At 35.7% G+C, this 27,362-nt stretch overlaps 1 protein-coding gene and 1 pseudogene across 2 annotated transcripts in view; one reads left to right on the plus strand and one right to left on the minus strand.

The window, feature by feature from the left end:
• Positions 1-7,718: 7,718 nt before the first annotated feature.
• Positions 7,719-7,837, plus strand: LOC112476047 (annotated as a pseudogene).
• A 1,554-nt stretch (positions 7,838-9,391) lies between these two features.
• Positions 9,392-27,362, minus strand: part of RASA2 (RAS p21 protein activator 2) — a 95,193-nt gene continuing 77,222 nt past the window's right edge. Inside the window, exons 16-24 of one of the 2 annotated variants that reach the window (XM_006907186.3) lie at positions 25,186-25,269; positions 24,688-24,765; positions 21,168-21,241; positions 20,514-20,620; positions 13,686-13,768; positions 12,868-13,076; positions 12,086-12,189; positions 11,544-11,733; positions 9,392-9,887 (exon numbers count right to left, since the gene is read on the minus strand). In XM_006907186.3, coding sequence (XP_006907248.2) covers positions 9,860-9,887; positions 11,544-11,733; positions 12,086-12,189; positions 12,868-13,076; positions 13,686-13,768; positions 20,514-20,620; positions 21,168-21,241; positions 24,688-24,765; positions 25,186-25,269 — 957 coding nt within the window. In that variant the 3' untranslated portion in view covers positions 9,392-9,859. Of the gene's footprint in view, positions 9,888-11,543; positions 11,734-12,085; positions 12,190-12,867; positions 13,077-13,685; positions 13,769-20,510; positions 20,621-21,167; positions 21,242-24,687; positions 24,766-25,185; positions 25,270-27,362 lie in introns of both variants that reach the window. The other variant, XM_015585847.2, reaches the window with a different exon arrangement.

The following is a 27,362-nucleotide window of genomic DNA, read 5'->3' on the forward strand; positions in this document are numbered from 1 at the left end:
GTGAGGCGAGAGGGTGGTCTGGACTCATCCCCAACCCCCAGCCCAGTCATGAAAGTTCAGATGACATGAGAATTTGAAAAAGGGTAGAAGATGGTCTTAAAGGTGATTTTTGGAATGTGAAGATTCAACAGGGAGGGTCCTTGGATTGGAAGAACCGAGGGGGCCATTTTCCTACTCTGAGTTGGAACCGATTCTGATGTATCATACCAGGTAGATCATTTTTTTCTGTTAGAAGAATTTAAAAGGGCCCTGGAGCCTCTCCGTCAGCCAATCTGATACCATACCCATATGGTATCCATTCTTCATCCATTGTTTCAAATGGGAAAGAGCAGATAGCAAGAGTGGGTGGCCCTTTACACAAACTTAGATTTAAGGACCCAGAGAATAGTAAGCACCCCTAACACCGATGTCATCCTTTCATGTTGACCACATACTGTTGATCCCACAGTGGAACCAGGTGGGGCTGGCTTAAAGAGGCAAGATCCAGGGCAGAAGAACCTGAGAGGCAGGCAGGACTTGCATGAGACAGTTTTGGTTCATCACAGTAAGACATTTCCTCCTGGCATGAGGCTACCATCACATCATGCCTCCCCCTCCATGTGATTTTGTCTACCTGTGCCTCACCTGGGGTCAGATCCCTCTTCTTCAGGCAGTCCTCTGGCACTCTGTTCCCCAGGCCCAACAGCTGCCTGCAGCTCCTTCCGGGTGTGGTGTGGGTTTCGTGTTCCTGAAGCCCCCTTGGTGGCCTTCAGTCCTCCCAGCATAGCTCCCAGTACTTCAGTTAAGGCCAGTTCAACCAGCACAGAGTCGCACAGAGTCTCACAAAGTCACCTTTGCTCTTCTGAAGCAGCAGCTCTGAGGCAAGGAGGGTCCTTTGTGGCTCTTGGACAGTACCCATGTGGCTCTGCTCTGCACTGTGGAGAGTTCTGCATGTATTTCTCACCCCTCATGACCTCCTGCCGGTGCCCTTGCATGACTACCCCTACCCTTGACCAGAGGTACTAGAGAGGAGCAGTCAGGGCCAGAGCCAAGGGGAGGACCTGGGGTCCTGAGGCCTTGATCTGGTAGAATGAGGTCGCTATAGCTCAGGCAGAGCACAGCGTTTCCCTTCAGAGAGAACCCCCCAGGCTGCATTAGTGTCGAGGGGCCGAAGGAGGTGCTACCAGTGTTCTGGGCTACCTGAGACTGGGCACAGTCCCAGTCATCACGGTAATGATAATGTGGGGGTTCAGAATGAGCCACCCCAAGATATACCTCAGTGGTATGCAAATTATTTTGAGCTAAAGGCAATTGAGACCCTGTGGGCTCAAGAGAAACTTCTACTCCCTTTTTTAAGTATCTGGAAGAATTTAAATCAGAAGCCTAGCCCATGATAAGTTATCACCAGAAATGACTTTTTACCTATCTATATGGCAGGGCAAACTAATAATTACTGAACACGTGCTCTATATGCAATGACCTTCTGAAGCCCCAAGGTGCCTAGCCTCATCCCCAGCTCAGAATGTCTCATATACCTCAATTTCCCTTTGTCTTTGAACCTCTCATGTGTGTGGGGTCCCCATACCTATGTATATAATTAAATTCGGTTACTTTCTCTTGCTAATCTGTCCCACGTCTATCAGACCAGCTGAAGAACCTTGAGGATAGAGGAAAGCTTCTTCCTCCCCAACAATAACATTTATTCAGAACATATTATATACATTAGTTCAGCAAAGTCCACGATAGTGTGGACCCCATGAGCCTACCTGTGTGGCCCTCAGAGGGGCTCTGGGAGCCCTAAGGAGAGCAGTCTGAGGCTGGTAGAGGCCAGCCATTCATGGGCCTGCTAAGTGGCTCCTGTAGGCTGAGGAGGCCCCCTCCACCCAAGTCCATTTTGTCATTTTAAGGGTTCATTTGATAAATGAAGGGCTCTGGTGGAGAGGCAGCTAAAGGACAAGCTCTTCCACGAATCCCTCATCTCCTGGGGCTGGTTGAACTGGAATTGCAGGAAACTGCAGGAAAACTGGGTCCGGGTTTGAGTAAACTATAACTGGAAATTTAACCACCCCCCCCTTCCCATTTGCTAGGATGGCTGAAAAAGTTAACGGACTTTTGGCACTTTTACATACTGCTCTATAGAATTTAAGATATGCAGAGGCATAGCATATCTTCTCTTTTCATGGCCTGTTTGTAAAGGTCTTCACATATTTCTCAATATGTGGACAAAATACTTTCAAACAGAGTGATTAGATTTAAGCATTTAAATCTCTTAGCTGAGCAAGTCTCTATTTCCTTAAGCATTTAAGTAAAATGTGTCAAAAATTTCCAAGGTACAATTAAATAGGGTATTTAATGGTGAAAGTTAGTTTGATACAGTGAATGATTTGCTCCATTTTCTTGCTACAAATGTTTCTGAAATTTAGCATTTTTAGTTATTTTAAACTACCACCAAAACAATAAAAATGCCAATTGAGTCCCAAAGTGATCATTACACTATTATTGGTTACAGGTTTTAATTTCCTCCATGCTCTCCAGAAATAACCAGATGGATGGGGAGGGGCTTGCTAGAAAAAATAAAGCCAGCCAGAGAAGGGGGAAATGCCTGGATCTATGCCTCTTCTTCTTTGATCACTGGAAGGGCCAATTATCATCCAAAATGTTGACTTCTGTGACATTAGAATACAATTGTCACTCCTTTCAGCACCTTTTTTGAGTCCAAAATAAAAATCACCTTCACAAGTCAGTGCCAGCTTTGCTGTTTTAAGGCAGCTTTTTGTCTACAACCTGTAAAAGGTCAACCAAAGCATATTAAAATTTTTAAAGTTGATTTGAGCAAATATCAGTTGGAATCAGGCAGTCAAACCAGAAGTGATTAGGAGCTCTCTGCTCACAGGAGCCAGGGAAGACTTAATAGAGAAGGTGCAGAAGCAAAGAAAGGAAATAGATTGGCTATAGCTTAAAGCCTAGTTGGCTGTTTAGGATTGGCTGTCCCACAGCATTTTGTTTTCATAACCTTGAGACATTTATAGGCTTAGATTTTGATTTGCTTATGTATACCACCACAGCATTAGAGCCACCCATCTAATGGCCTCCTTGTCAATTAACAACACCTTGGCAGAACAGGTGCTGGCTCTTTACTTACACAAGGCCGTTTCATTGGTAAGTCAGTTATTTCATTAACGTCCAGGACTCTATTCTATTAATTCTTCTAAGGATTATGGGAGGAGGATGACAGTACAATTTTACAGGGTCTAACGGGGTCAGTGATGCTAAATTGGTCCATAGTCGTGGAGCTTTGGAGGAGAGCCAGGGACATTCCATGAGGAAGGGTCCACTGAAGGAACAGAATTATCTACACAAATATTCAGGGTGGAAAGAGACTGAGAGGGACCCTAGAGATTGTCTGGGTATTGCATTTGTAGAAGAATCCTTGGGTCATTCTGGTCCAGTCTCTGGCTGGACTGAGCAACCTGAGTGCAACGTCTTAGGACTCCTGGGTTTAGCAGAGTGCTCAGAGAATAGTAAGGGCTCAATATCTTGTTCTTCAAGATAGAAACTTTAAAATTTTACACATGTACGAAAACCAAAACCCAAAGGGGTTTTATCTGACCAAGATCATAAAGGTAGTTTCTAGTGGAGCCATGGCTTTCAATGAAGGACCTTGCTGCTTCACCATTAGCCATAGTATGTCATGCACTCATGGAATAGTATTAAGTCTTCCTCATCAAAGGGCCAGGGGACCTGGGGTATAATAAAGTCCCTCTCTACCCTGGGGATCATTTACAATCTAGCGAGGAAGATATGATAAATGTATAAAACTAGATAAAATATGTGCTGGTACTTACTAAATGATTTAAATGGACCTGGTTCCCAGGAATCATTAACATGAACACAGATAAAGCACATGCAACCTTCTCCTTCTATAGTTTCTTATCTCAGTAAATGACTCCTTTTTCCAGTGTCTTAGGCTACTGGATCTTCCTCAACTTTTTCCCATGTTCTATCTGTAAACAAATCCTGTTGGTTCTGCCATCAAATATAACCAGAGTTAACTAGCCTTAGTTAACTGTCTGCCAACGCCCCGGGACCAGCCTCCACTCACTCACGTGACTAGGATGCCAGCTCACCCGCTCTCCTACTTCCTCCTCTGCTCTGAGATTTTTCTTAACAAGTCAGCAATCCAGAAATTTAAGTCCATTATGTCACTGCACTGCTCAAAACCAACGCCCCAGCCTACCTTCCCCTTCTTGTCACACCAATCTTTTTTTTTTAGCATACCATGCATTTTATTTCTTCTGCCTGATTTTCCCCTACACATCCTTATGATTCCCTTTCCTCACCTTCTTCAGATTTTTGTTCAAATATCTCCTTCCTAGTGAGGCTTTCCCTAACCACCTAATTTTCAACTCCATCTCCACCCCTCCCGCCTCCTTTTCCTGCTTAACTTTGCTCCATAACACTTATCATCTTACATACTTAGTTTCTCTTCTTCCCCGCAGCATGTAAGCTCCAAGAAGGCAGTGTCCTTAACTACTGACACAATTCTGTGTAGAGTTTAAGACTGAGACTCGGGTCAGGATCTGGAATTTACTTTAGCCCATATTCCAGTGTTTTCCAAACTCTGAAAACAAATGCTCCACATCGACATAAATATCTCAGGCTTCATAAATATCTCAGGCTTCATATTGTAAAAAATCTCTAGGTGAGAATCATAGTCTCACCTATGTGTCTGTCAGTCAAGATAGTGTTAAAGCTTTTTGTCATTTGAATTACAAAATTAGGTGTTGGTTTGAATTTTTAAGTATAAAATTATAATATTGACTATGCAAACTGTATACTTTCCCACCCCTAAACCCATATCAGGGAGATTCTGATATGCCTCCCCACGGGTCACTTACCCCATTCTGCATTGAGAATCCATCTAAAATGATGGGTATTTCTTTAACAGTACAGGCAATGTGGCCTTCTCACTTCTGGGTGGCATTCAGAAATATGTTAAATTTGGAAGAATGTTGTTCACTCCAGACAAAAGATTCTTCTTTAATGAGCAAAAACTTTATGTGTCTAAGACTGAACTCTGTGTCAATAAGTAGACCAATACAAAGAAAGTACAAAGGTTTCGATAGTATGAAACAAAGAGAAAATGAAATATAAGGCAGCAAACTAAACAAATCTTAACAGGACTTTAAAACAGGTTATACTTTGCTATTAATATAAAACATATGCATAAGCTTAAAACATGGAGGCAAACGGTGTCACCAAACTAAGAAGTCAAATGGCATAATGACAAGCCAAAGAATAAACCTTTTGGCCACAAAAGACCAAACCTCAGGTGAGGATATGTGAGAAATCAACACTAAACGTCTCTGAACATTGGTCAGTTTATTTTGAAGCATGTTATGTCTACCCAAGGCAGGTTATTCTCTTAAGGGTCAGCAGCGGCCACTGACTTGTAGCAGAGAAATACAGCAGAGACCAGTGTCCAGCAGTGCCAAACTTTGTCTCGTTTCTCATTCTTTGTTCACAGAAAGGGACTCCATTTGGCCTGAGGTATATCTCATTTTGGAATCATGCACTTTGAAAGCGAAACCCAGCTAAGTATGGCCTACTCTCTAAAGAACTAGCTTGTTTACATCATACACTAAAACCCTGTCTTTAATGTTTCTGACAAGTTCTATTCTGATACATGGGCTAGTATGAGCGGGATTCTGGTATTTCAATAACAATAAGATCCTTAGAGATTCAGAACTTTATTCCTTCTTCATTAACCTTAACCTCTTCTGGAGTGACAGGGGAAAAGTTTTATGGAGTTTTATATAGAGGTGCCAAGAGGGCTGGTGAGGCACTATGGGGAAAGATTCTTGCTTCTCTCATTGGGGGTACAAGTTACCGACTAACCTGGTTTTTTGGTGCTATCACTATATTCTCTAGACAATTCAGCAAAATGGCATGATATGGTCAAATTCTAATATCCAGAAAGATGAAATGAAAGATGAGCCACAGGGTTGACTCACCCACAGGAGTCAACGCAGGATCTAAGTAACTAGACTCTGTAATGTTGACTTTTTTGAGAAGAGAAGAATGTGGGATTCTTCAAAAAGTCTAACATAGGCTGAAAAACTCAGCTCTAAACTATTTACTCAGACAGGAATGGAATATATTCCCACACACTGGACATGGCTCTAGGGAATGACAGGATCCTGCATGCACATTGTAGGTCCTCCGAAAAGTCTGTTGAATGAATAAGCAAATAACCACCACAGTCCATCAAAAGTCACTCTAGTTAAATGCAAGAATACTGTGTCCTTTCCAGATTGCTTTGTTCTTCTTCATAACTGAAGATTTCTCACTTCTGCTATTCCCTTACTAACAGGCAAGGTACAATAATTTTAAACAAGAATTCTTAAATCAGTAAGAAAGTAAGCTCTCGGTAAACACACAATAGAATATACAGATATCAAATGATAATGTACACCTGAAAATCATATAATAGTATTAACCAATGTTACTCCAATAAACTTAATTAAAATTTTAAAAAAATAATAAAAAAAAGAAAAAAAGAAACTAAGGTCTCACAAAGAACAGACAGGCTTCTTGTAATTTATTTGAGTTATTTCCAAGCGACAGTTACAAAAGTTTTAATTTTTATAATACTCTTGATAAGAAAATAAAATTTAAATAAAAATACATTCTCAACAATACAACATGGTTACACAAATTCACTACATTAAGTTTTGATAACTTACATTTTTAAGCTGGACACTGTAAAAACCAATATTTACTAGCAACATATTAATTTCCAAGTTATAAAAATGGAAGCAAGTAAGAGCAATCAAGACAGGTAATTTAACTCTAGAATGAGTCCTATATTTTTCACATACTGTAAAGGACACCTTAAAGGCTTTTTTGCATTCTGTCTTTACAGGATGTACCATTAGAACAAATTAAAGGTGCTTTTACTTAAAAAAAAAAAAAAAAAAAATCTGTTTTCTAAAACCTGGAATAAATGAGCTTTTCTGATAAATGAATGAAATTAGGCTTCAGAAACAGAAACAAAAGCCACATCATTCGTCACCTTGTATGACACTTAACCATTACCCGTGATATAAACATATTTCTTTGGTAAATAAAATCGTTTAATTTGATAAATCATATTCCTGGGAGTAAAAAACTTTGCTATTGCCCATCATCTTATTAAATGACTATTAAAAAACAAAGCCAAACAAAAACGAACAATTGCAACACAAGCAACAGATCACCACCATTTCAGAAACAGACAGAAACGGCCACGCTTAGACCCAGAACTTGGCATTTATGGCAAGAGTTTCTCTGCATCATCCTTTTCTTTCCTTCTTGGGGTTTTCGGGTTTTAGGGTGAAGTGAGCTGCCATGTAGTTTTTCAAGTGTAGAAAAGGCAGAGAAAGCAGATCAGGTAGTAAAAATCGAAGTATTCCTAAGTAACAACAGAGGAATAAGACCCTTGGAAGCAAGGACCTTGGTTGTCTAGGGTCCTACTGACATGGTCTCTTATTTCAAAAGACTTTCAAAGAAAATTACTATAATTTCACATTACTTCTTTTTCGGCTGTGCCAAGTTCGTTAATTCCAGTCAAACTGGCTGTTTAAAAGAGTCATGTGAAGAAAATAACTAGATGACTAAACTCTTTCCTTCAAATTCAGAGTTATGTATCCACACAGCCTTGGTCCTTTTGATAATGCCATGATATTTAAAAACAATCAGTCTATGGCCATGCTACCCTGAACAAGCCCAATCCTGTCTGATCTCGGAAGCTAAGCAGGGCTGGGCCTGGTTAGTACTTGGATGGGAGACCACCTAGGAAGACCAGGTGCTGTAGGCATAAAAATAAAAATATAAGGGACTGTAAGCTGGCAATCTGTGAGGTTAACCAAGGGGTGCCTCGCCTAAAAACAAAACAAAACAAAAAAATAAAACAAAAACACACAAACAAACAAAAAAAAAACCAATCATAATTGGGGATTTGATATTATAAATATTAGAAGAATATTCTTTTTATCTTGAAAAAAAATAGCAGAAGACTAAAAAAACCACTAAAGAGTAATGAGTGGTACCTGGCAATGCTCACATGTCCTTTTTAGGTAGATGTTTCAGAGACTCTTAGAAGGAAATTTCAATCTGAATGAAATTCAACAATAAGAAATTAAATGGTTAAATTCCTTCACCTTTATAAATCAGTGTACTTTATAGAATCTACAAGCTCATAAAATTTAAAGGACTCTTTCAAACAGAAATCTTTAAAATGGGCCAGGAACAACCTATTATAATGTAGACTAGGACTGTTTCTTAAATAAAACTAATTGATTTTTACAAGTCATTTAGAGAAATACATTGCTCAGTTATAATCATTTATAGAATAACTTTGATTGCGTGCCAATGGTCTTGAAAAATAACTACAGAGTAACAATATAATTTAAAAACAATTACTTGCCAATAATAATTGGCAAAGTGTATATTAAAATATAGCTTATGCTCAGGGAAATAAACAACAACAAAAAAAGCACTACTAGCTAGACTTACATTACTAAGTCACAGTATTAAAAAGAAACATGTAAATACTCTAAGGTTCAAAGTACCACATTTAGAAAATGTTTGATTTTAAAAAGACAAAATAAGAGTACCATAGTTTTTAATACTGATGAAGCAAAGTGTATCCCTCTTAATTCAAGGTGGCAACTTGCTTCGACTGCTTATTTACAGTTATGGTTTTTAGGATAAAAGTAAATTATTAGGGAAAAATAGGATTCAAACAGTTGCTTGCCCAAATTCCATTTGGCTAGCAGGGCATAAGGAAACAGCAATGAAATATAAACATTTTCAGGAAAGTACTATTTCTAGACTTAAACATTGATCATTCAACTGATCATAAAGATTAGATACTACAGAGTATCTAAAGTATAATCTGGGGCAACCCAGATTATTAAAGTGCGCCAAGTGACTGTTCTTGAATTGGCTCTCAACTCAATAATAGTCACACTAGGAGGTGGGCGTCCCTATGATGGCCCTTATAAGAACATGGAATAACAGGTGAAATCAAGTGATTTCCCACCACCTTCTTTCACTGTTTCTCTTCTTTTTCAGAAGAGATGTCCTTAGAAGTCATGTTAACCAGAACTCTCAGATCAAGGAAATGAGTACCTGATATTTAAAACAATGAAAAAAAATTTAGTGGTCTCATTTTATCTGCCATCACTCATCCCAAATGTAAACAAGACACACACAACAGTACATGTTCCCTGATTCCTCCTATCTGAGTTCTGTTTACATCTTCAAATAGGCAAAAGGATCTACCAACTTTGAAGGATACTCTGGCAGTTTTCTAAAGTTTCTGTTACTGCCCTTAATGTAATCTGTAATGATTAATGGACCAAAGGAAAATCTTTTATATTTTTTTCTTTTTTGAAGAGGGAGGGTCTAGGTGAGCTAAAGGGCAAGCTCTGAGTCGTCATGGACTGGGATTTTCTAATAAAACGAGATGTCGGCAGTATAGAGCAGGCACTAATGGTAGTGAAAAGTCCACAGAACACAGAGTGTCACAAGAAGAGATGGTTTCTTGCTACAGAGTTTTCCTTTTGTTACAAAGCTTCTTCAGGAAGATTTTGTCTATTAAAAAGAAGTTACAGAAACATGGCTTTTGACATGTAAGATATGAAGAGAATCTTGGGCTTCAAATTCTTTAGTAATACATCAACACCAGATTCCCAAACAGTTAATTTCAATTATTAAATATTAAATACAATGTGAAGCCAATGTTCATCCTTAAATACTATGAACAAAATATATGATGAACTGAATAATTCCAACAAGAATATTTTCCAGTTCTTCTGAATCAACTGGTCAAACTCTAAGATGTTTTCCCGATTGGATTTTCCCTAGAAAATAACAATAGAAAATCATTTTTCGAAAGTGAAAAAATTTAACATTTAAAAAAGTAACACGTATTTCATAGTATCAAGTATTTATAATTTTCCAATGATAATCTTTCACACTAAGTCTTATTTCATTAATTCGATGAGTATTTACTGATCACCTATTAAATGTCAGGTACTATTTCAGAAGCTATGGATACAGTAGTGAACAAAACAGACAGAACCCTTGCCCTAATGGAGCTTATATTTTGGAATTAGGGAAAACATTATGAACAAGTAAAATAATACTACAAGAGAGACTGGTATTTTTTAATAGAGAAAAATAAAGCTGGGAAGAGGTACAGTGTGTGTGGGTATGAGGGGGAGCTATTATTAAGAAAAATGGTCAAGCACTGGCTAGGACATCATATGGAAACCTCCTGGAGCTCCAAAACTGCATGACTGCTTTTGGAAGAGAACCAATTACTCTAATGTAGAGAAGACAGGATTAGGATGCTACAATAGCCTGTTTAATGTACTAAGCCTTCTGTCCAGGGAGAACAGAAACATTTACACCTGCCGAACTGAGTTTTACTGTTCATAAATCACAAATACAATTATTACACCACAAAATTTTAAAAGAATACTTGAAAGTGTGGGGCCAGGACTCAAAATCCCCTTACTGATCAGCTGTGTGAACTTGGGCCTCAGTTTCTCTAGCTGTAAAATGGGAATATAACCACATTGGGCTGATGTGAAGATCAACAAGAGAGTGTATATCGTAGCAAACACTTATTTGCTGGTTGAGAACCATCCTCAACCTATTTACTTCGATGTAAGCAAAATTCTGATCCTAGTGCTAGTACTAGGCAGCCCTATTCCAGGTAACTTTAAGTAGGGTTCTTTTCTCTTAGAAGAAAACAGTTCTTTTTGCCTCTGGACACTATTATATAAAAATGTGAAGCTCTAAACTATTATAGCTCATCTGCGATCATGAGGGGACAAGCCTGAGGAAGAAAGAAATCTTGTTGAAGATGGCTGAGTGGTCAGAATGGTCCTTGATGACAGTGTTGGGCTGGTGAACTAACCAAATGTATAAGTTAGAACTTAATTTGTGAGATTAAAAAATTTCTTATTAAGATGCTTCAATTGGGATTTTGTTACTTGTTGCTAATAACAATATTAAGTGATATGATGTAGAATACTAAGTATAGTGCCTGGTGCAAGAATAAGCTCCTAATAAATGTTAGCTTGTAGTATCCATTTACATTTGAGATGGATCAAAAAATCTACTATAAAATGCTTCTGGCACTTTTACAGTAGATTTTTTTTTAGTACATAGTATGTATAAGGCACTGTGAGAGATGTTTAGGAAGGAAGAAGAATCAAAACAAAATAAAAGTAACAAGTTACTGAGTATTCAGTTTAATGAAGTACACTGGAATATAACATTAAAAGTGGTGATAAAGTACCAACATAAGGAGATGATACCAGAACCGAAAAGACAAAGATCACTATGTGAGTGGCCAAGGAAACTCTTGCACAAGAGAAAGGTTCTGAGCTGGGTCCTCATAAATGAAGGTAAGCAAGAGGCCTGCAATTCAGGTGTGAATACAGAGTAGATGAGGCAATCTCAAACTATGTTTAAAAACACATTTAAAGTATCTTAAAAATACTTACTTGCTCCCATATTTTGCACTACTTGATCTTTTCTTCCTATACTTTTCATGAGGTTCATCTAGCTTCTCTATGATGCTTTTTATTTGCTGAATTGTCTTAAAGGTTGTTACAGAATCCTCAATTACAAAGTTAGAGTAATCATCAGGCTCTTTCTGTGGTCCTTGATAGACTGCTATAGTTCCACAAGCCTCTATAAGGAGCAGCAAAATCTCTAATCAGACAACTATATTCCATAAATGTAATTTGTAGTATGAATAAGAACTTTTCAAGTGTCTCAAGCTGGGGAGATTTCCCCTGGAAATACACAGATAACCCAAATACATTCATTTTATTATGATCACATTTATGCAAAAACAGTAGTTTTTACTTCATGAACATTTATGAGAAACATCCTCTTTGGGAATTTGTCAACTTTGTCATATAAAGTAATATTTTGGTAAATCTATGAGTATTTTCAACATTAAGAAAATGCCAAAGCAATACTTTAGAAATTGGTAATTAAGGATGATGCTTATATACAAATAATTTAATTGTACATTTACCTTCCATTTTCTGTAGCTTAAGTAAACTGAGGGTAAAAAGGGAATAAATTCTTTCTGTTTCTCTGTCTTCATCAATATCTATTTGGATGTCTGCAGGGACACCTCTATGGTAAAAATGAAATTAAAGACATTGGAAAAATTTTACTTTGTTAATATGCCAAAGACTTTTGACAGTTTGAGACAAAAAAAAACAAAACCACAGAATTTTGCACAAAGAACCTCAGAAATCTAGTCTCATTTTGTAATTAAACAGGGCTAAGAGTGGTCTGGTCATTATGTGACTCTAATTAAAAGGAGGTAATTTTAAAGTGAAGTCATTTTCATAATCTATGTTTCATCACAAGAGCAATATATTCGTTCCTTACGTCTACAGGGCAACAATGGCTGTTTTGCACAGTTAAAAAAGAGAATGCTAAGCCCTTCTTCCTTGATCTCTTGCTCAGGTTTGCTCATCTACTTACACATTGCCCTTTGTTCCTGCTTTGGGCCAGCTACTACTTATTTGAGAACATTTTCAAAACTCCAAAAGAAATCCTGTATCCATTAGCACTCTACATCCTCCCACCGGCCCCTCACAACTGCTTTCTATTTTGTCTCTATGAATTTACCTATTATATAAATGTTATCATACAGTAAATAGCCTTTGTGTCTGGCTTCTTTCATTTGTTTACAAGGTTCATGTGTATTGTTGCGTATATCAGTACTTTTCTGGCTGAATAACATTTTATTGTATAGATATACCATATTTAAAACATTGCTTTTTTAATCAGAAAGAAACTTACGCAGTACATGGCTTGCAGCCGAGAGCACTTTCACTGGTCTCCTGACAGCAGAGCCAGCTGCCATTTAGATATGCAGAGGGATGGTAAAAACTGAGCCTGTTCTGATTGCATCGGCTCACCCTGCAGAGTACGTCTATCCATTCATTAGCTTCTACACAATTATTTGCCTGGACATAGAGTGGTTTCTCCGTATGTATTACTTGGAACATCTTCATAGGCAATTAAGATAAAAAGTTAGTGACAGTCTAAAAACCAACACAGTACAAAACAGAAAAAGGTATATAACAGAAATATAATTTGCTTGGCTAGGTAACTGCTGCTCAGGTATCTTATGAACTGTTACTTTTCAAACAAGTTAGCCTCAAAGACAATCTGAGTCACATTATGTAATTTTTAAAAGCCGAACACGCCCAAAGTAATCGACTACAATATAAACGGAATAAAGGGAAGGAATTCCAAATGAAAGAGAAAGTATGAGTACAGGCAAAGCAGTGGGAAAATATAGAGAAACAAGAAAATCAACTTGGCTGGCTTGAGTAAAATGGTATATACTGAGTGACAGCCAAAGATAAGACAGCACAGATTGGCTGAGATTACATTATTAACATTTAATAAGGTAATATTGAGAAAAGTACCTTTAACTTAATAGGCTAGGCAGATTATACAAGGCATCAACAATAATGGACAATTTTAAGACAGTTTTAACCAGCAATTATAAAATATTAATGCTTAATGGCAAATACTAAAACAACCAATCTCTTGAAAATTTTCAACTAAGTAATATATGCAGTTTAAAAAGCTTTATTTCTGACACTTACATTTTTCTTGTTGAAAGAGCTCTCTTCCAGTTTTTCCACAGCAAGAATGTTTTTCACTGGAATTGTGTAAATTGCATCCTTCCCTAATAAAAGAAGTATGACAAAATTAAAATAATTTCCTTCGGAATTATAAAGATGAGAGAGGCTAATTCTGTAAGGTTTAAGTTCATCCATTTGATGGTACAGGAGTATAAGTAACCTACAGATTTCCAAATGGCACATATATATTCTTTGTTTTATGAAACAGACGAATTTTGATTGTTTTCTATTAAAGGACTTTTTTTTTTCCAATATAAATTAAAGCATTTTCAAGGAAAAATGCGAGAATTTGATACCTATGTAGAAAATAAAAATGTTATATTTTATAACATTATATAGGGACTGAATAAAATACTTAGCAATAGAGGCCTGCTCAAAACTTGCTAAGAAATGCAAGTTTTTTTCATAGAGTTATTATTACATGAGCAGTGAATCTGACTATACCTAAGTGGATTTTTCTGTTTTTCCAATCTTTAATTAAGGGATTAACCCCCCAAATGATTTTACATTGAAAAACTGTTCATAAGTATCACATATTGGCTCAGCTGACTAGAGCTTTACAAATTTACTCTAAGAAACAGAGGAAACAAAACTAAAAATTTTATTTGGTAGAGTGACTTTTTAACCTAATTTAAGAATTTGGCAATTTGGGTTTGCTGAAGGAGCTCCATAATAATATGACATGTGATCTTATATGGTTATAGAAACTATAAACAAATAGAATTATGACTTTTTCTGGTTACTTTGTAATGTTGTTCTTAGATAACCAAAGCTTTACTATGCCCCCCTTCCAAACTTTGTTTCAATGACATATGGATTGATGTGCTAGAGGTAAGACCCTGACATTTTATGTTATTAGTCCATGGTTTAATGTGTAACTTTTTGATCAAAGATTTTGTTAATAAAGGTTTTCTGTCCTGAACAGAGAGGTTAACACAGAATATTTGTTTAAGCCTCGTTCCTGGTATAAAATCCAAAATTGTGTAATTCAAGCAGATGTAACATATAATTTAAAAAAAAACAAACATAAAATCACTTAGTTCAACTGTCATACATTGAATGTCTACCATATACCAGACACTGTTCTAACCACTTAGGATATAGCAGTAAATAGAACATATAAGGCCCCTAATGAAGTTTACATTTAGGTCTGGAAAGACAGACAAAAGACAAATATTAGGCAGAGATGAATGCTATAATGAAAACAACCTGAGGTGATGTGATAGACAGTAACTGGGAAGTTACTTTAAATTGGGTGGTTAGAGAAAACTTTCCTGAAGAAATGACAGTTAAATTCAACAAATACAAATCACAAGTGCATGGGAAAATAAGAATAGACTCCTGGAAGCAGACAAAATCAAATTATGGCCAAGGGAAGGGGGTGAGGTGGAGAGGGAATGAAATGAAGAAAGTTGCACCTTCAAAAGTAGGACTGGTTGGTTAGGAGACAGCTTCAAGCCAGAGTCAATGGACACACTCAGACATACATCAGGACAATTAGTAGGTGAACGGCAAGTGGAACAGCTGGGCCAAGGAGAAATTAGGTCCCCTCCCCCCACAACCTCCAGTTAGTGCTAAGCAGCAGTCAACAGAGGCATATGTCTCAGGCTAAAGCAGCAAGGATGCTTACTGGGCTGTCAAGCAGTGCTATCATTCAAGAGTAAGGGTAAAATAAAGGCATTTTAAATATGCAAGGACTCAGAAAATTTATCAGCCATTACGTCTACGTGAAAGAATTCCTTAAAAAAGTATTCCTGCAAAATAAATACTGAATCCAGAAAAAAAAAAAGAAAAAAAAGAAGTATGTTATATAAGAAATAGTACTGGGCAGGATGGGGGTCTTGCCTTTCTCTCACTCTCGATATCTGCTTCTCTAGCAAACTCTGTGAGTGCAATCTTCCAGAACAGGTCCAGAATGTGAGTCATTTTTACCACCTCCATTGCTACCAACTGGTTCAAGCCATTATCTTCTCTCCCCTGGATTACTGCAACAGCCCCTTAACTGGGCTCCTTGTGCCCTGCATTCTATTCTCACAGCACTTCATGTGGCATGAGTGATTAATCCTATTAAAACAAGTCAAATGATGTCATTCTTCTGCTTAAAACTCTAATGCCTTTTCATCTTACTCAAAGTAAAAGACTTCCAATGGCCCACAAAGCCCTGTAATGTCTGATTTCCCCATGATTTTTTTACCTCATTTCCTACGATTACTCCCTTACTCATTTTTTTTTTCTAGCCATGAAACTTTCTCTTGTCTCTTGAATACTTCAGGTATGTTTCTGTTTTACAGCCTTTTACTGGCTGCTGTTAGCTATGTCTGCATTACTACTATCCCGAACATTCACATAACAAAGTGCCTCATTATTTTTAGGCCTTTTCTCAAATGTCACTTTCTCATTGAAGCCTTCCTTGGCTAGAATTTTTAATATTGCAAATCTCCTCAATGAACCCACCATTATCTATTCTCCTTCCCTGCTTTATTTTTGTCTATCTCATTTATAATCATCCAACATACTATATAATTGGTTTTTGTTTATTGTCTATTACTACGAAACTATACGATCTACAAGGACAAGGATTTTGGTGTGTTTTGTTCACTTCTGTTTTCTCCAGAGCCTAGAACAGTGTCTGGAACATAGTAGACACTTAATAAAATATTTGGTGAATGAATGCATGAATGAATCAACAATGACGGTCTTTAGTTATCAAAGAAAAAAATACTGCAGAGCCCTGTGTGAAAATATGAGCAGGTGAAAACCAAGTCAACCCAAATACATTGAGATTTCTGTTTAAAACACCATGGAAGTTTCCTTTATATTGTCCACATGCTATATGAGCTAGAACATTTGCTATCACACAGAAGTTATGTAGGCTATATGGATGTACCTGAGTATGTCAAGTCTCCTATAAAATAGACAATATCTAATCAACTTTGGAGAACACAGAAAGGAATTTTGGAGATAAATTTGTTAATAATCTATTATTAGTATGCTTGGTGAAAATTTCAGAAGCCTAGAGTTGTGGTTCTTACAGTAATTCAGATAAAACCATATCTAGAATATATGGTCTTCTTTGAAGAATATCATTTATTAAAAACATTTACTAAGTGCCTTAATGAAGGCAGTAAATACATGATCTCCACCTTTGAAAATCTGAGAGACTAGGTGAAGAGACAGAAAAGGACCACACAGTGTGACAGAAGTTATCACTAAGGTGATAAAGAAACATAGTAAGAATAACTCAACTGAGGTGGGTAGAGGCTTATGAATGAATTCCGTAAAGAGCTAACAGTTGATTTGAGGCTTACAGGACAATAAATTACACTGGTGAAGAAGAAAGGGATTTCTAGGTAAAGTACACGCAAAAGCATGTATGTAAAAGAATACAAGTTAAACGAATTGCAAGAGCTAGTCTGGTAAAGTGACATACAGCGAATGCAAAAGATGAGGCTGGATGAGACAGGCAGAGGCTAGAACATCAATAACTCATTTAGTTCTGGCATACAACTTGGAGACTTTTACTTGTAGGAGATGACTGCACTACAATATAGCAATATAAAACCATAATCACAAACACACGGGTCCATAAAAGACTGTCAAGGTAATCATGACTGATAGCTGACTGAATGCCCTATAATTTTCATCCACCACACGTTAATTTAGTTGTATTGAAGTTTTGTTGTTTACTGTTGCTTATTAGTGATTACCTAAGCAGGCATCAAAAATTTAATAATCCATTTGAGAAAAACCCTTAACATTGAGAAAATTCTATTAACTTCTTTTCTAGTAAGTTAGGAAAAGGCTGTATTATTTGATTCTAAATGGTAGAAAAATTCAGAATACTAGTGCCGGTAAGAGTATGATAGAGTGAAAGATTCAATGATTTAGAGCTATATCACAGAAAATTTGGGAGGCACTCTTTCAGACACCAAAGTCACACAGTAAGTGTAGAAATGGACTTAACTAGCAGTCTTGTCTACCCAGAAAGCAGCAAGAAAACAGGAAGTAAGCAGGAAGTTGCTGAACAACCAGAGAATCCAAAGGCCATGCATTTCATTTTATTCATAAAGTTCTGAAGTCTTCAAAGACTTTTAATCTTATGCATAACTTTAACATACAGAGTACCCATATCCTCACTCACAGTATATTAGCAGTAAAAAATGGAGGTGGGTGATGGAGGTGGAAGTGAGATGTTACATTATGGTTCACTGACGGCGTAAGAAATTTAAGGTGACAGCCTAAACATAAAGGGGATAGAGAAAAACTGTATAAAGCAAACAAAGAAACACACAAAAAAGCATAGCAGTCCAAGGCATTTAGCTGGGGAGTAAAAAGCTGCATATACCCATAAGCAGCCCTGAAAACATCACTAAATCAGAGCACTATATAATAATTAATATTATCAATGATAGCCCCAAGTCATCTAGAAAATGTTAACTTACGTTCAATGAACTCTTTTTTAGAAGGCAGGGAAGCATGTAATACATTTTGGAAAAATCCATCAAAATAGTTAAAGCAACAAGCATGGTCGCTTAAAACTGTAGGCTTTGGTAAATAATCTCACAACTTCATATATTAGTGCTCACTCCTCCAAAATCATGTTAAATTTCTTAGGGCTTGAAAACAATGTAACTTCTAATATCTCTACTTTATATTTAGAGCAGTCTAATCATTCTGCAAAATTTTATTCTTACAAAAGCACTGGCTAGAACAGAGGTTCTTGAGAACTGTGAATGGACTTTGGGTCTCCGAACTCACTGAAGTTATGTGCAAAATGTTCGGTTTAGTTTGTATGTGCATTTTTCTAGAGAAAAGGGTCCAAAGCTATCATATGATTCTTAAACCAAAAAAGACTTTAGAACACTAGCTCAAATTAGAAAATGCTTTAAATGACAAATAGCTAATTTATTCATGAAGAATGACTAACTTAGATTTTATATCAATGTATTGTTAATGTTAACATAATTAGCACATTATGACTGCTGTTTTTTAAATGTCACTATATATGTGAGAACATTTATATATAACATCAATATAAGCTATAACTTCTACAACATTCAAAATATGTTTAGCTTAAAACATGCCGTCTGGAAGGGCAAGTTTGTAGCCAGCCTATTTATGTTTAGTCATTTGAATATTTATATGCCATAAAAATTATTTGGGTGCCTAAAAACAAAAAGCAATTGGTTTCTTAGGTCTTACTAATATATATGGACATATACAGTCATTCTGGCTAGGCCATTCAAAGAAATTGTGAAACAAAAAATATTTAACATCACTACTTTTCAAGAAGCACTCTACTTAACTGAGTTTACATTCTCTTGAAAGTACCCTATGTCTGGTGTTTGTTTTATCATTTCAAAATTTATAGCAGAGGTTCTCTTAAGAGATTTTCTATGCCTAACAGATTTGATGGATTAACTAAGACTCCCCACTTCTTCTGTAAAACATATCAAATGATGTGCATGGGATGCTGAATACTTGCAGTTGCTACACTACTACTAAGCCTACAACCTTCTGTTCCATTGATTAGGCTTTTTTGCTTACCAAGTCCATTGGGTTTGTTTCCAAACCTATTTATTCCATTTTCCATGTTGTAATTATAATTTGCTGAAAAATATGTAAAGTGACAAGTGCCCCTTACTAAGAGGTTTATTATTTACTTGAAAATCAGGCAAGTACTCTGAAAAGCTTCAAAATAGGAGACCCACACCCACACAAATAAGGTTAATGTACATGGGGGTGAGACAGCTGTAAAAGATTAGGATGAATATCATGAAAATATAAAAAAGATTCTGTACTTGGATTACTTTTCAAGTATTTAAGTTCTAGCTTCACTTTGGAGAAATCAACCTGAAAACTGATGCATTAGGGGTATAACTACGCAAGAAAGAGGGGCAATCCATAGTTCTATATTCTAAGAACAGATCTTGGCTGTCCATCAAAAGATTGATAAACAAATATATAAATATTTAAGGTACGTATACATCTTTTTGTTTGTTTTTAAATAATTCTTGCTTTAACTGACCTTTTTGGTTAAGTGAACATTTTTGGATCCTGATCACTTTGAATAAAAAGGATTCTATTATATGTGATCTATAACCTAGATACTAAGTTCTTCTTGCTAAGATATCAGAAGAAGCTAATGGCCATCTACAGATAATACTTTACCCCAAAGAAATAAACATAAAAGGTGGAGATTTTAAGCACTGTATCAGTCCACTGAGAGACAAATTTGCCTCTCTGAAGCCCTCAAATCATACTGTAGAAAGATGGTTTTCTTTACCCAGATAGCCGATTTGTGCTTTCTCAGGAAGTAAATTATTAAAATATCCATTTTGGAGTTGGCTTGGTCAACAGTCTAGAATGAATCTGATAACTTTATAGGAATCATAATCTATGGTATGACTGGAGAATTTTTGGTTGATATTATTCAGAAAACTACTACAACACTCATTTATTAGATGTTGATTCTTATAAATTTGGCTCTGAGAGTTAAAGAAACTTTTAAGTTCTAAGAAGTCTAAATGTTGTTCCTTATATATTGGTTATAATAGCAGCGATTTACCAGGGATTTTAAAAAAATGGAGCATGTGTGAAACATATGTAATTTACATGGTCACTTGTCAAATATTTATTACATTCCTAGTGTGTGTGCATCACTGTGAGAAGCTATAAACTATAGTAATATTAGTGAAAAGGTTCACTAGAGTCACATTAAGCAGCAAAAAAAGAAATCTTCACTAAGAACCAGGAAACTACCCCACAATAAAGCATAGACACAACTACCTGGCTGCTTGTGGTAGGTGAGCTCTCTGCTTGTTAAGCAGAACCATCGTTTCTTGAAATTCTTTTTTCCAATCCGAGTTCTTCCCTGAGCTCTTTTATACATCTCACTGCCAAAACAGATGTTAAACATTTAGTTACAAATATTAAAATAGTTAATCCAAAACAAAAAATTGTCCTTTATTTTTAAATGATATGAAAAGTTGTGTAAGATTATATTAAGTAAATAAAAATGCCTTTGCCATCCATAAATTTTGCATTTATTTTTGGCCATACCACGGGAATAAAGCCTTTAATTAATTTAATATTTATAACTGTGCTATCCATAACTAAAAGGGCCAAATGAGTGATTTTCCAACCCTTAACTTCCAATGCTAACACTACTTTAAGACTGAATACTGCTGTTACTTTTTCAAAGGACTAATACCATACTCTCATTATATTTGCAAAACAACTCTAGGATTGTACAGACAAGGAATAATGCCCATCTGGCATAAAGTTATAGGATAGTGAGGGTGACTTACCTAATTGACGTTAATCAGGCAGTTCTAGCAGAAAACAAAAACCCAGATTTCCTCACTTCCAGACCCATTCTCATTGTACTTACTTAACATCTACACTAAAACATGACTTTAATGTCTAATTTCATTAAATTACCCTTCTTTCAGGTGCACAGGCTCACTCGTACCACTGGACTCTTTAGTTTCAGTGGATGAAATTTCATCTAAGAACTAAATGGAAAAATAGGCAAATATTACAATTTGTGATGATACATCATAAATTGAGCTTATTTAAATGTCACTGATAATACTGTGAGGTTATTATTAAGGAATATACATAATTGTAATTCATAAAGCAAAACACATTTAATTGTAGAGGAAGTCCCTAATTTACACATGACAGTATTCTAAAAAGTTTATTCTTAAATTACGTAAAACCCAGAATATATTCCTTGTAAAAATAATTCAATCCATAATTTCTTAACTGCAATTCCAAAATCTATAAAGCTTTGAATATAAATAGTTTTTTGTTTCGACTTACAGTCAACTAATTTGGGGGTTATAACTTAATCTTAACTGGCACTGGGCTATTATTTATAGTCTGTATTTATCTACTTAGTGTAAATACTCATACATTGTGCTACATAAATATTAGTAAGTTTGATTATGGCATATAGCCCCAAGCCCCACTGACAATATTATCTAAGACATAGCATATACTTATTATTTTTAAAAACTGAAAAACTAAATTCTGAAATACTTCTGGTCCCAAAGATTTTAGATACAGAACAGTGAATCACTAAGTCAAGAACTACCAAACTATGGCTTGGAGGGCCAAATTCAACCTGTAGCTTGTTTTCGTAAGGCCCATGAGTTAAGAATAGTTTTTACATTTTTAAAGCATTGTAAAACAAAAATAAAAATTATGAATTATGCAGCAGAGCCCTATGAGGCCAGCAAAGCCTAAAATATTTATTTACTGGCCCTTTACAGAAAAAGAGTTTGCTGATTTCTATTATACATAATTGGCTTTAGCCCTCAGAGACAGTATTCCATAGTTATCACTCAAGTGTAACTAGGTTCTCTGGAATAACCTAAAATCTAATCACCATTTATAAACTTCCTATGTAGAACATGTGAATATGGTGGCTCAAGAAAAACTGGAGTACCCCACTCTACCAATGAATGGCAAGCCCCCCAGTGAAGAGTATTTAGCTTCACAAATATGCTACCTTGACAGGTCAAGAGTTTCCTGGCATGTGGCTTTCATGGGAAAGGGAAGTCAGTAGTTTGAGGAACAATTTTTGTTTTTAGAGAGGAATCCTATTCTGTCCCATAAATGAACATCCTTGCTTTTTTCTATGTTGTCCCATTCAGGACTTAAAAAAAAAAATAAACAAAAAACAAAGTACATTCCAATATAAATGAGACTGAGGCACCAGTGTCTAATGTAAAGTAGAAATTTGTAGGCGCAGCCATTTTCTCCTAAAACTGGCTATAGATCATCCACCAGAACGCACACTTGAGAGTTTTGCAATGGAATGTTCACTTCTAGTTTGCTGGAAAAAAATCTTGGTAAGTGAAAGAACAAGAGTAGAGTTTCTTTTTGCATTATATTTATGTGATACAGAAAAAGTATCCAAAGGAACTAAAGAAATATCCTATCTTATCTTCAGCTCTTACAGGTGGACCAACCCACTAATGTAGTGTAACAGACATCTGACTATTTCATTTCTTAGTTTTGCCTGAAGGCACTGATTTATTTATTTGACAAATATTTATTATTTATGATAATTATTACATTATTTGTTATATTTTATAAGGAACTATAGGGTAAATACAGTTAAATGAAGTGAAAGAATACAGAATAATTAAGATAGACTATGTGCAGGGTGACTATAGGTCCCAGTTTGCTCAGGGCTTTCCTTGTCTACAACTGTGTTCCCAATATAACCAGTACCACAACTTTTTACTCTTGAAAGTATCTTGGTCTGGACACTAAATTATATGGTCATTGTGTTTACAGACCAATCCAGGATACCTTTCCTAAACTCTGTGGAAATAGTATATGATTCAGAGTTATAACCTATTTTTTTCTGGAGCAGTGATCAATGTCACTAGTGAGAACAATTCAAAATGTGAAATTGGGCTTCATAAACTTTTGCAATTTATTACATTGCACATATCCAGACTTAGCTAGTGAATAATAAAGAAAACTCTTATATTAGGGCAAAATATTCTATGCTAGTTTAGGAATCTAGAAGCAAATCAGTAAAGGAGACATACTATGGTGATAGTCCAAGAGAATGTAAGTGGGTGACTCAGTGTGGATTGGGAACAGACTAAACTGACACGCTTAAATGCTTTCTCCATTGACCTTATCAACTCTACACATTCTGATTTTATCAGGAAAAAAAAACGAAATCAGATGCTACGATGGCCTAGGTCATAAAAAAATGGAAAAACAATCCTAAAACAAAAGACAGTACATCATAATCTTGCCAACAAAAGTCTGCCTACACTGTCTCACAACTGTTTCAACAATGTCCTATCAATAAAAGGGCAGCTTTTTCTTTGCCCATTCTTCTAAAAGACTTTCTCCTCAAAAGCCTTCGATGGTTGCTTAAAACATTTTTGGTTGAACTTGCACTATTCTAGATAAAAAAATTCCAACTAGCTTTAATTTTTTAAATCATCACTTTCATATACTAAGTCCCTGTAAGAATTTTAAAAGTACAAAAAAAGCACAAATATACTTCCACAAAATATACTCTTGGCAATCAACTGTAAACCATGCTCCAGAAACTGAATGAAATCTTTAAAATTTAGCCTTGCTAATTTGAATTCCTTAAGTTAGAGCTGTGATAAATAAAACAGTGTGCTTTCTTTAAGACAAGTTTAGATGTACTTCAAAATAATTTTTTTTCAAATTTTTAGGGTTTTACAATAATGCTACATTTTATTTAGAATGATTCAGAACTGAAGACTCAAGAAATTATAGATCCTTTTTAAATATTCTCAGATGCTGAGTACACAAGTTTTGTATATTATAGGCCTTGTGTTAGGATATTATATACTGTAGGATTGTACGTTTTAATTTATAGTAACTTTCCTCAGGTTACTACTATAAGTCTATAGTGTTTATAAAATGTTCAATAATTCAATAATTAAGTGCCTACTATACATAAGGTACATATTAAGCCTTTTCTCCTAGACCAGAGGTTCTCAATCAGAGGCAATTTTATCCCTCAGGAGACAGTGACCATTTAGAGACATTTCTGGTTGTCAAACTGGGGGCATGCTACTGGCTTCTAACTGGTAGAGGAAAGGGATGCTGCTAAACACCTTACAAGGTATAAGACAGCCTCTCACAAACTAGAATTATCTGGCCAAATTGCCAATAGTGCCACTTTTGAGAAGCCCTGACTCTAGATACTTGTAATTTGTTATTAAGACACTGGCAATAGTAGCTAAAATTCATTTAGGTATTTCAGAGCTAAAAAACCCATGGTTGCATGGGAGGAGAAAGGGGAAAAAATACAGCCTTGTTATATTTGATGGATAGTTTAAACATTATTTTTCAAACTGGGGGCTGACTCCTAGGAATAATATAAAATGTTATTTCCCAATGCTATATGATAAGAAATGTTAATATATCCAGAGTAAAACAATCATACCTTTTTAACTGCTATAATATATCCTTCTTCTTGAAACATTTTGAAAAATTCACACATGAATGTCTCCTTGAAACTTGACTAAGAAAAAAAAACAGACAGGATTTATATATGTTAAGTAGAGAGCTAAGAATATAAGGGGCTGTATTTTTAATAAAGCTGAGGAGTAAGGCCTAAAAGGATTCCATCATATATTTCAAGAGCTTGGCACTAAAGATTTCCTCAATAGACGTTTAGATGATTATGGTGCAGACAGACAAACAGGCAGCCTTAACATCTGTTTACTAGACCTTCTCCTCTTAGATATATTAGTTTAAATGAATGTGTCTTCTTTAACAGGTGACTAAAATATATCTACCTAATTGACAGCTACTGGTATCTATACATAGTATTTTTGGTTTTGCTTTGTTTTTAATTTGAAAAAGAGTAGTGAGGGAGAAGGGATCACAGGGTAAACCATTTCCGAAGTGTGAATACAAAACAAGAGATGTAAAGACTTACCTTGCTTTTGGACAGACTCCCCCAGCTACCCAAAGTTTGAATGGTTTTTGAGATGAGAGTTAATGTTCTAATTGTCTGTGCATCCTAGAGAATGTAAAAAAGACACAAAATTCCTGTTAAGTTTTAAAAATTGAATTTGAATAAATATAGAGTGCATGGGTTGCACTGCTCTAAAACAGCGACTCAAAAATATTCACTCAAACCATGAACATATTTAAAATCTAGCTAAGGATGGGTAGAACTCTCTGGACTAAGGAAATTAAGAGACTAAAGAAACTGAACGTAATTGACAATTCCTCCCAAAATAACTATATTTATGATGTGTCACCTTTGAAAGCCAAAATTTACTCAATATTATATATGTTGTTTTGTACAGTATGGTAGCTTGAATTGCCTGAAAGTTGTATTCACTTTTGAAATGTCAATGGCATCTACTTTTTTCTACCTTATAACTTAAAATAACAGTTTTCAAATTTTTTGTACTCAATGCACCCCTCAGCACATTCAATAATTTATATGGCTTCTGCAATCAATTCTTTTCACCGTGAAAGCAAAGACCTAAATTCAACTTAGGAAATGAGAAGTCACCCAGTTCATGTAAGATCTTGGCGGAGGATAACAACTAGCTCTATTATCCAAAGTGTTTTTCAGGCCTGTATACCAGAAAGAAGTAAATATAAATAAAACTGACTAAATAGTGTCCCTTAATGAGTCATTGTTCCCCACTTTCTTCAAAATTGAGATACAATTTACATACAGTGAAATGAACATATTTAAAAAAAAATATATATATATATATATATAGCCTGATGAGTTTTCACCAATCTCTACATTTGTATAACCAATTCCGCTATCACTATGAAGACCATCTTTGTTTTGGTGATTCAGATAAACAATATCTTCCATCAAAAGTCATTCTCAAGAAAATTTAGATATAGAATGCTTTAGTTCAGTTTTTTGGTTTATATTCCTTAATATTTTAGTATCCGCACATTGAAAACAGGCAGTGAATGTGAAGGGGATATCTGGGATATGATCGTTATGATATACTTATGAAATAGTTACGCACCTTAATTAAGACTATTCAAAAATATTTTAGATAGAACATCCAGAATTCCATGTATAAAAGGTCCCTACAATTCTCTGCCTTGGAATAATATAAAAATCTTAACAATGTGCTAATAAACTGAATTTGAACTATATTTCACTGACTTCTCTGTTCGAATTTGGTTTTAAAATCAATGTTTTACGTCATTATTTCACTGAACTAGAAAAAGAGAACAAAGTATATTTCATATAGTTTCTGCATATCAGAGATTTGTTTATATCAGCATGGCCCTCACATTTAGCTGCTGTTGATGCCCTGACATACTCTACATATAGGCTGTTCTAAATTTTTCCCCTACTACCATCTGACATCATAATTTTTCATAGCTAATCAGTACCTTAGACATCTGGCACCTAGCACACAGCCTGGCACTGGCACATAGTAGATGCTATGTAACATTTATTAAATTCAACTGAAATGCTGACTCTTTCACATATCCTATCTTATTTTTCTTATATTAGGTTGAACCATGTGTAAATGCCCTTATTAATTTTTGATCTACAAACAATTTCACAGCGTTCGCCATAATACTTCATAGAAGGAATTATTCTTTTTCTCGAGATTTACCCCATGACTTTTTAAAAAAGACACTAAAAAAAAAATCCTCCAGGATACTGATCTGGTATTAGTTAGGCCCCCTTTTCTCTTCAATTGTTCTTTCTGTTGGTTTCTTCTCCTCTATTTAAACCACACATTGGTATTCCCATTTTGGAACAGACTCATCATTTGATAGGCTACTTCTCTGCGCTACCATCTTTCACTTCCCAAACATTTACTGAGTAGATGCTAGAAACTGTGCCATGTGCTTGGGGTACACAAACTTGAAAAAAATCTAGCCCCTGTTCTTAAGATACTGACAGTCCACATGTAGAGACTGTAAACAGATGAGTATTATAAAACGGTATGAGAAATGCCAGGACAGAAAGAGCCACAGGGTGCTGCTCCAGGCACACATGAGAGAGAGATTTAGACTCATGTGTTAGAGAAGTCTGCCTTGGCTGAGACTTGAAAGGAGCTATCAATGACAGAATGGGGGACATGGTGAGAAGGATGGTTCAATCCTTTTTTT

Source organism: Pteropus alecto, unplaced genomic scaffold (assembly GCF_000325575.1).
Source record: "Pteropus alecto unplaced genomic scaffold, ASM32557v1 scaffold92, whole genome shotgun sequence".
NCBI classification, from domain to species: Eukaryota; Metazoa; Chordata; class Mammalia; order Chiroptera; family Pteropodidae; genus Pteropus; species Pteropus alecto.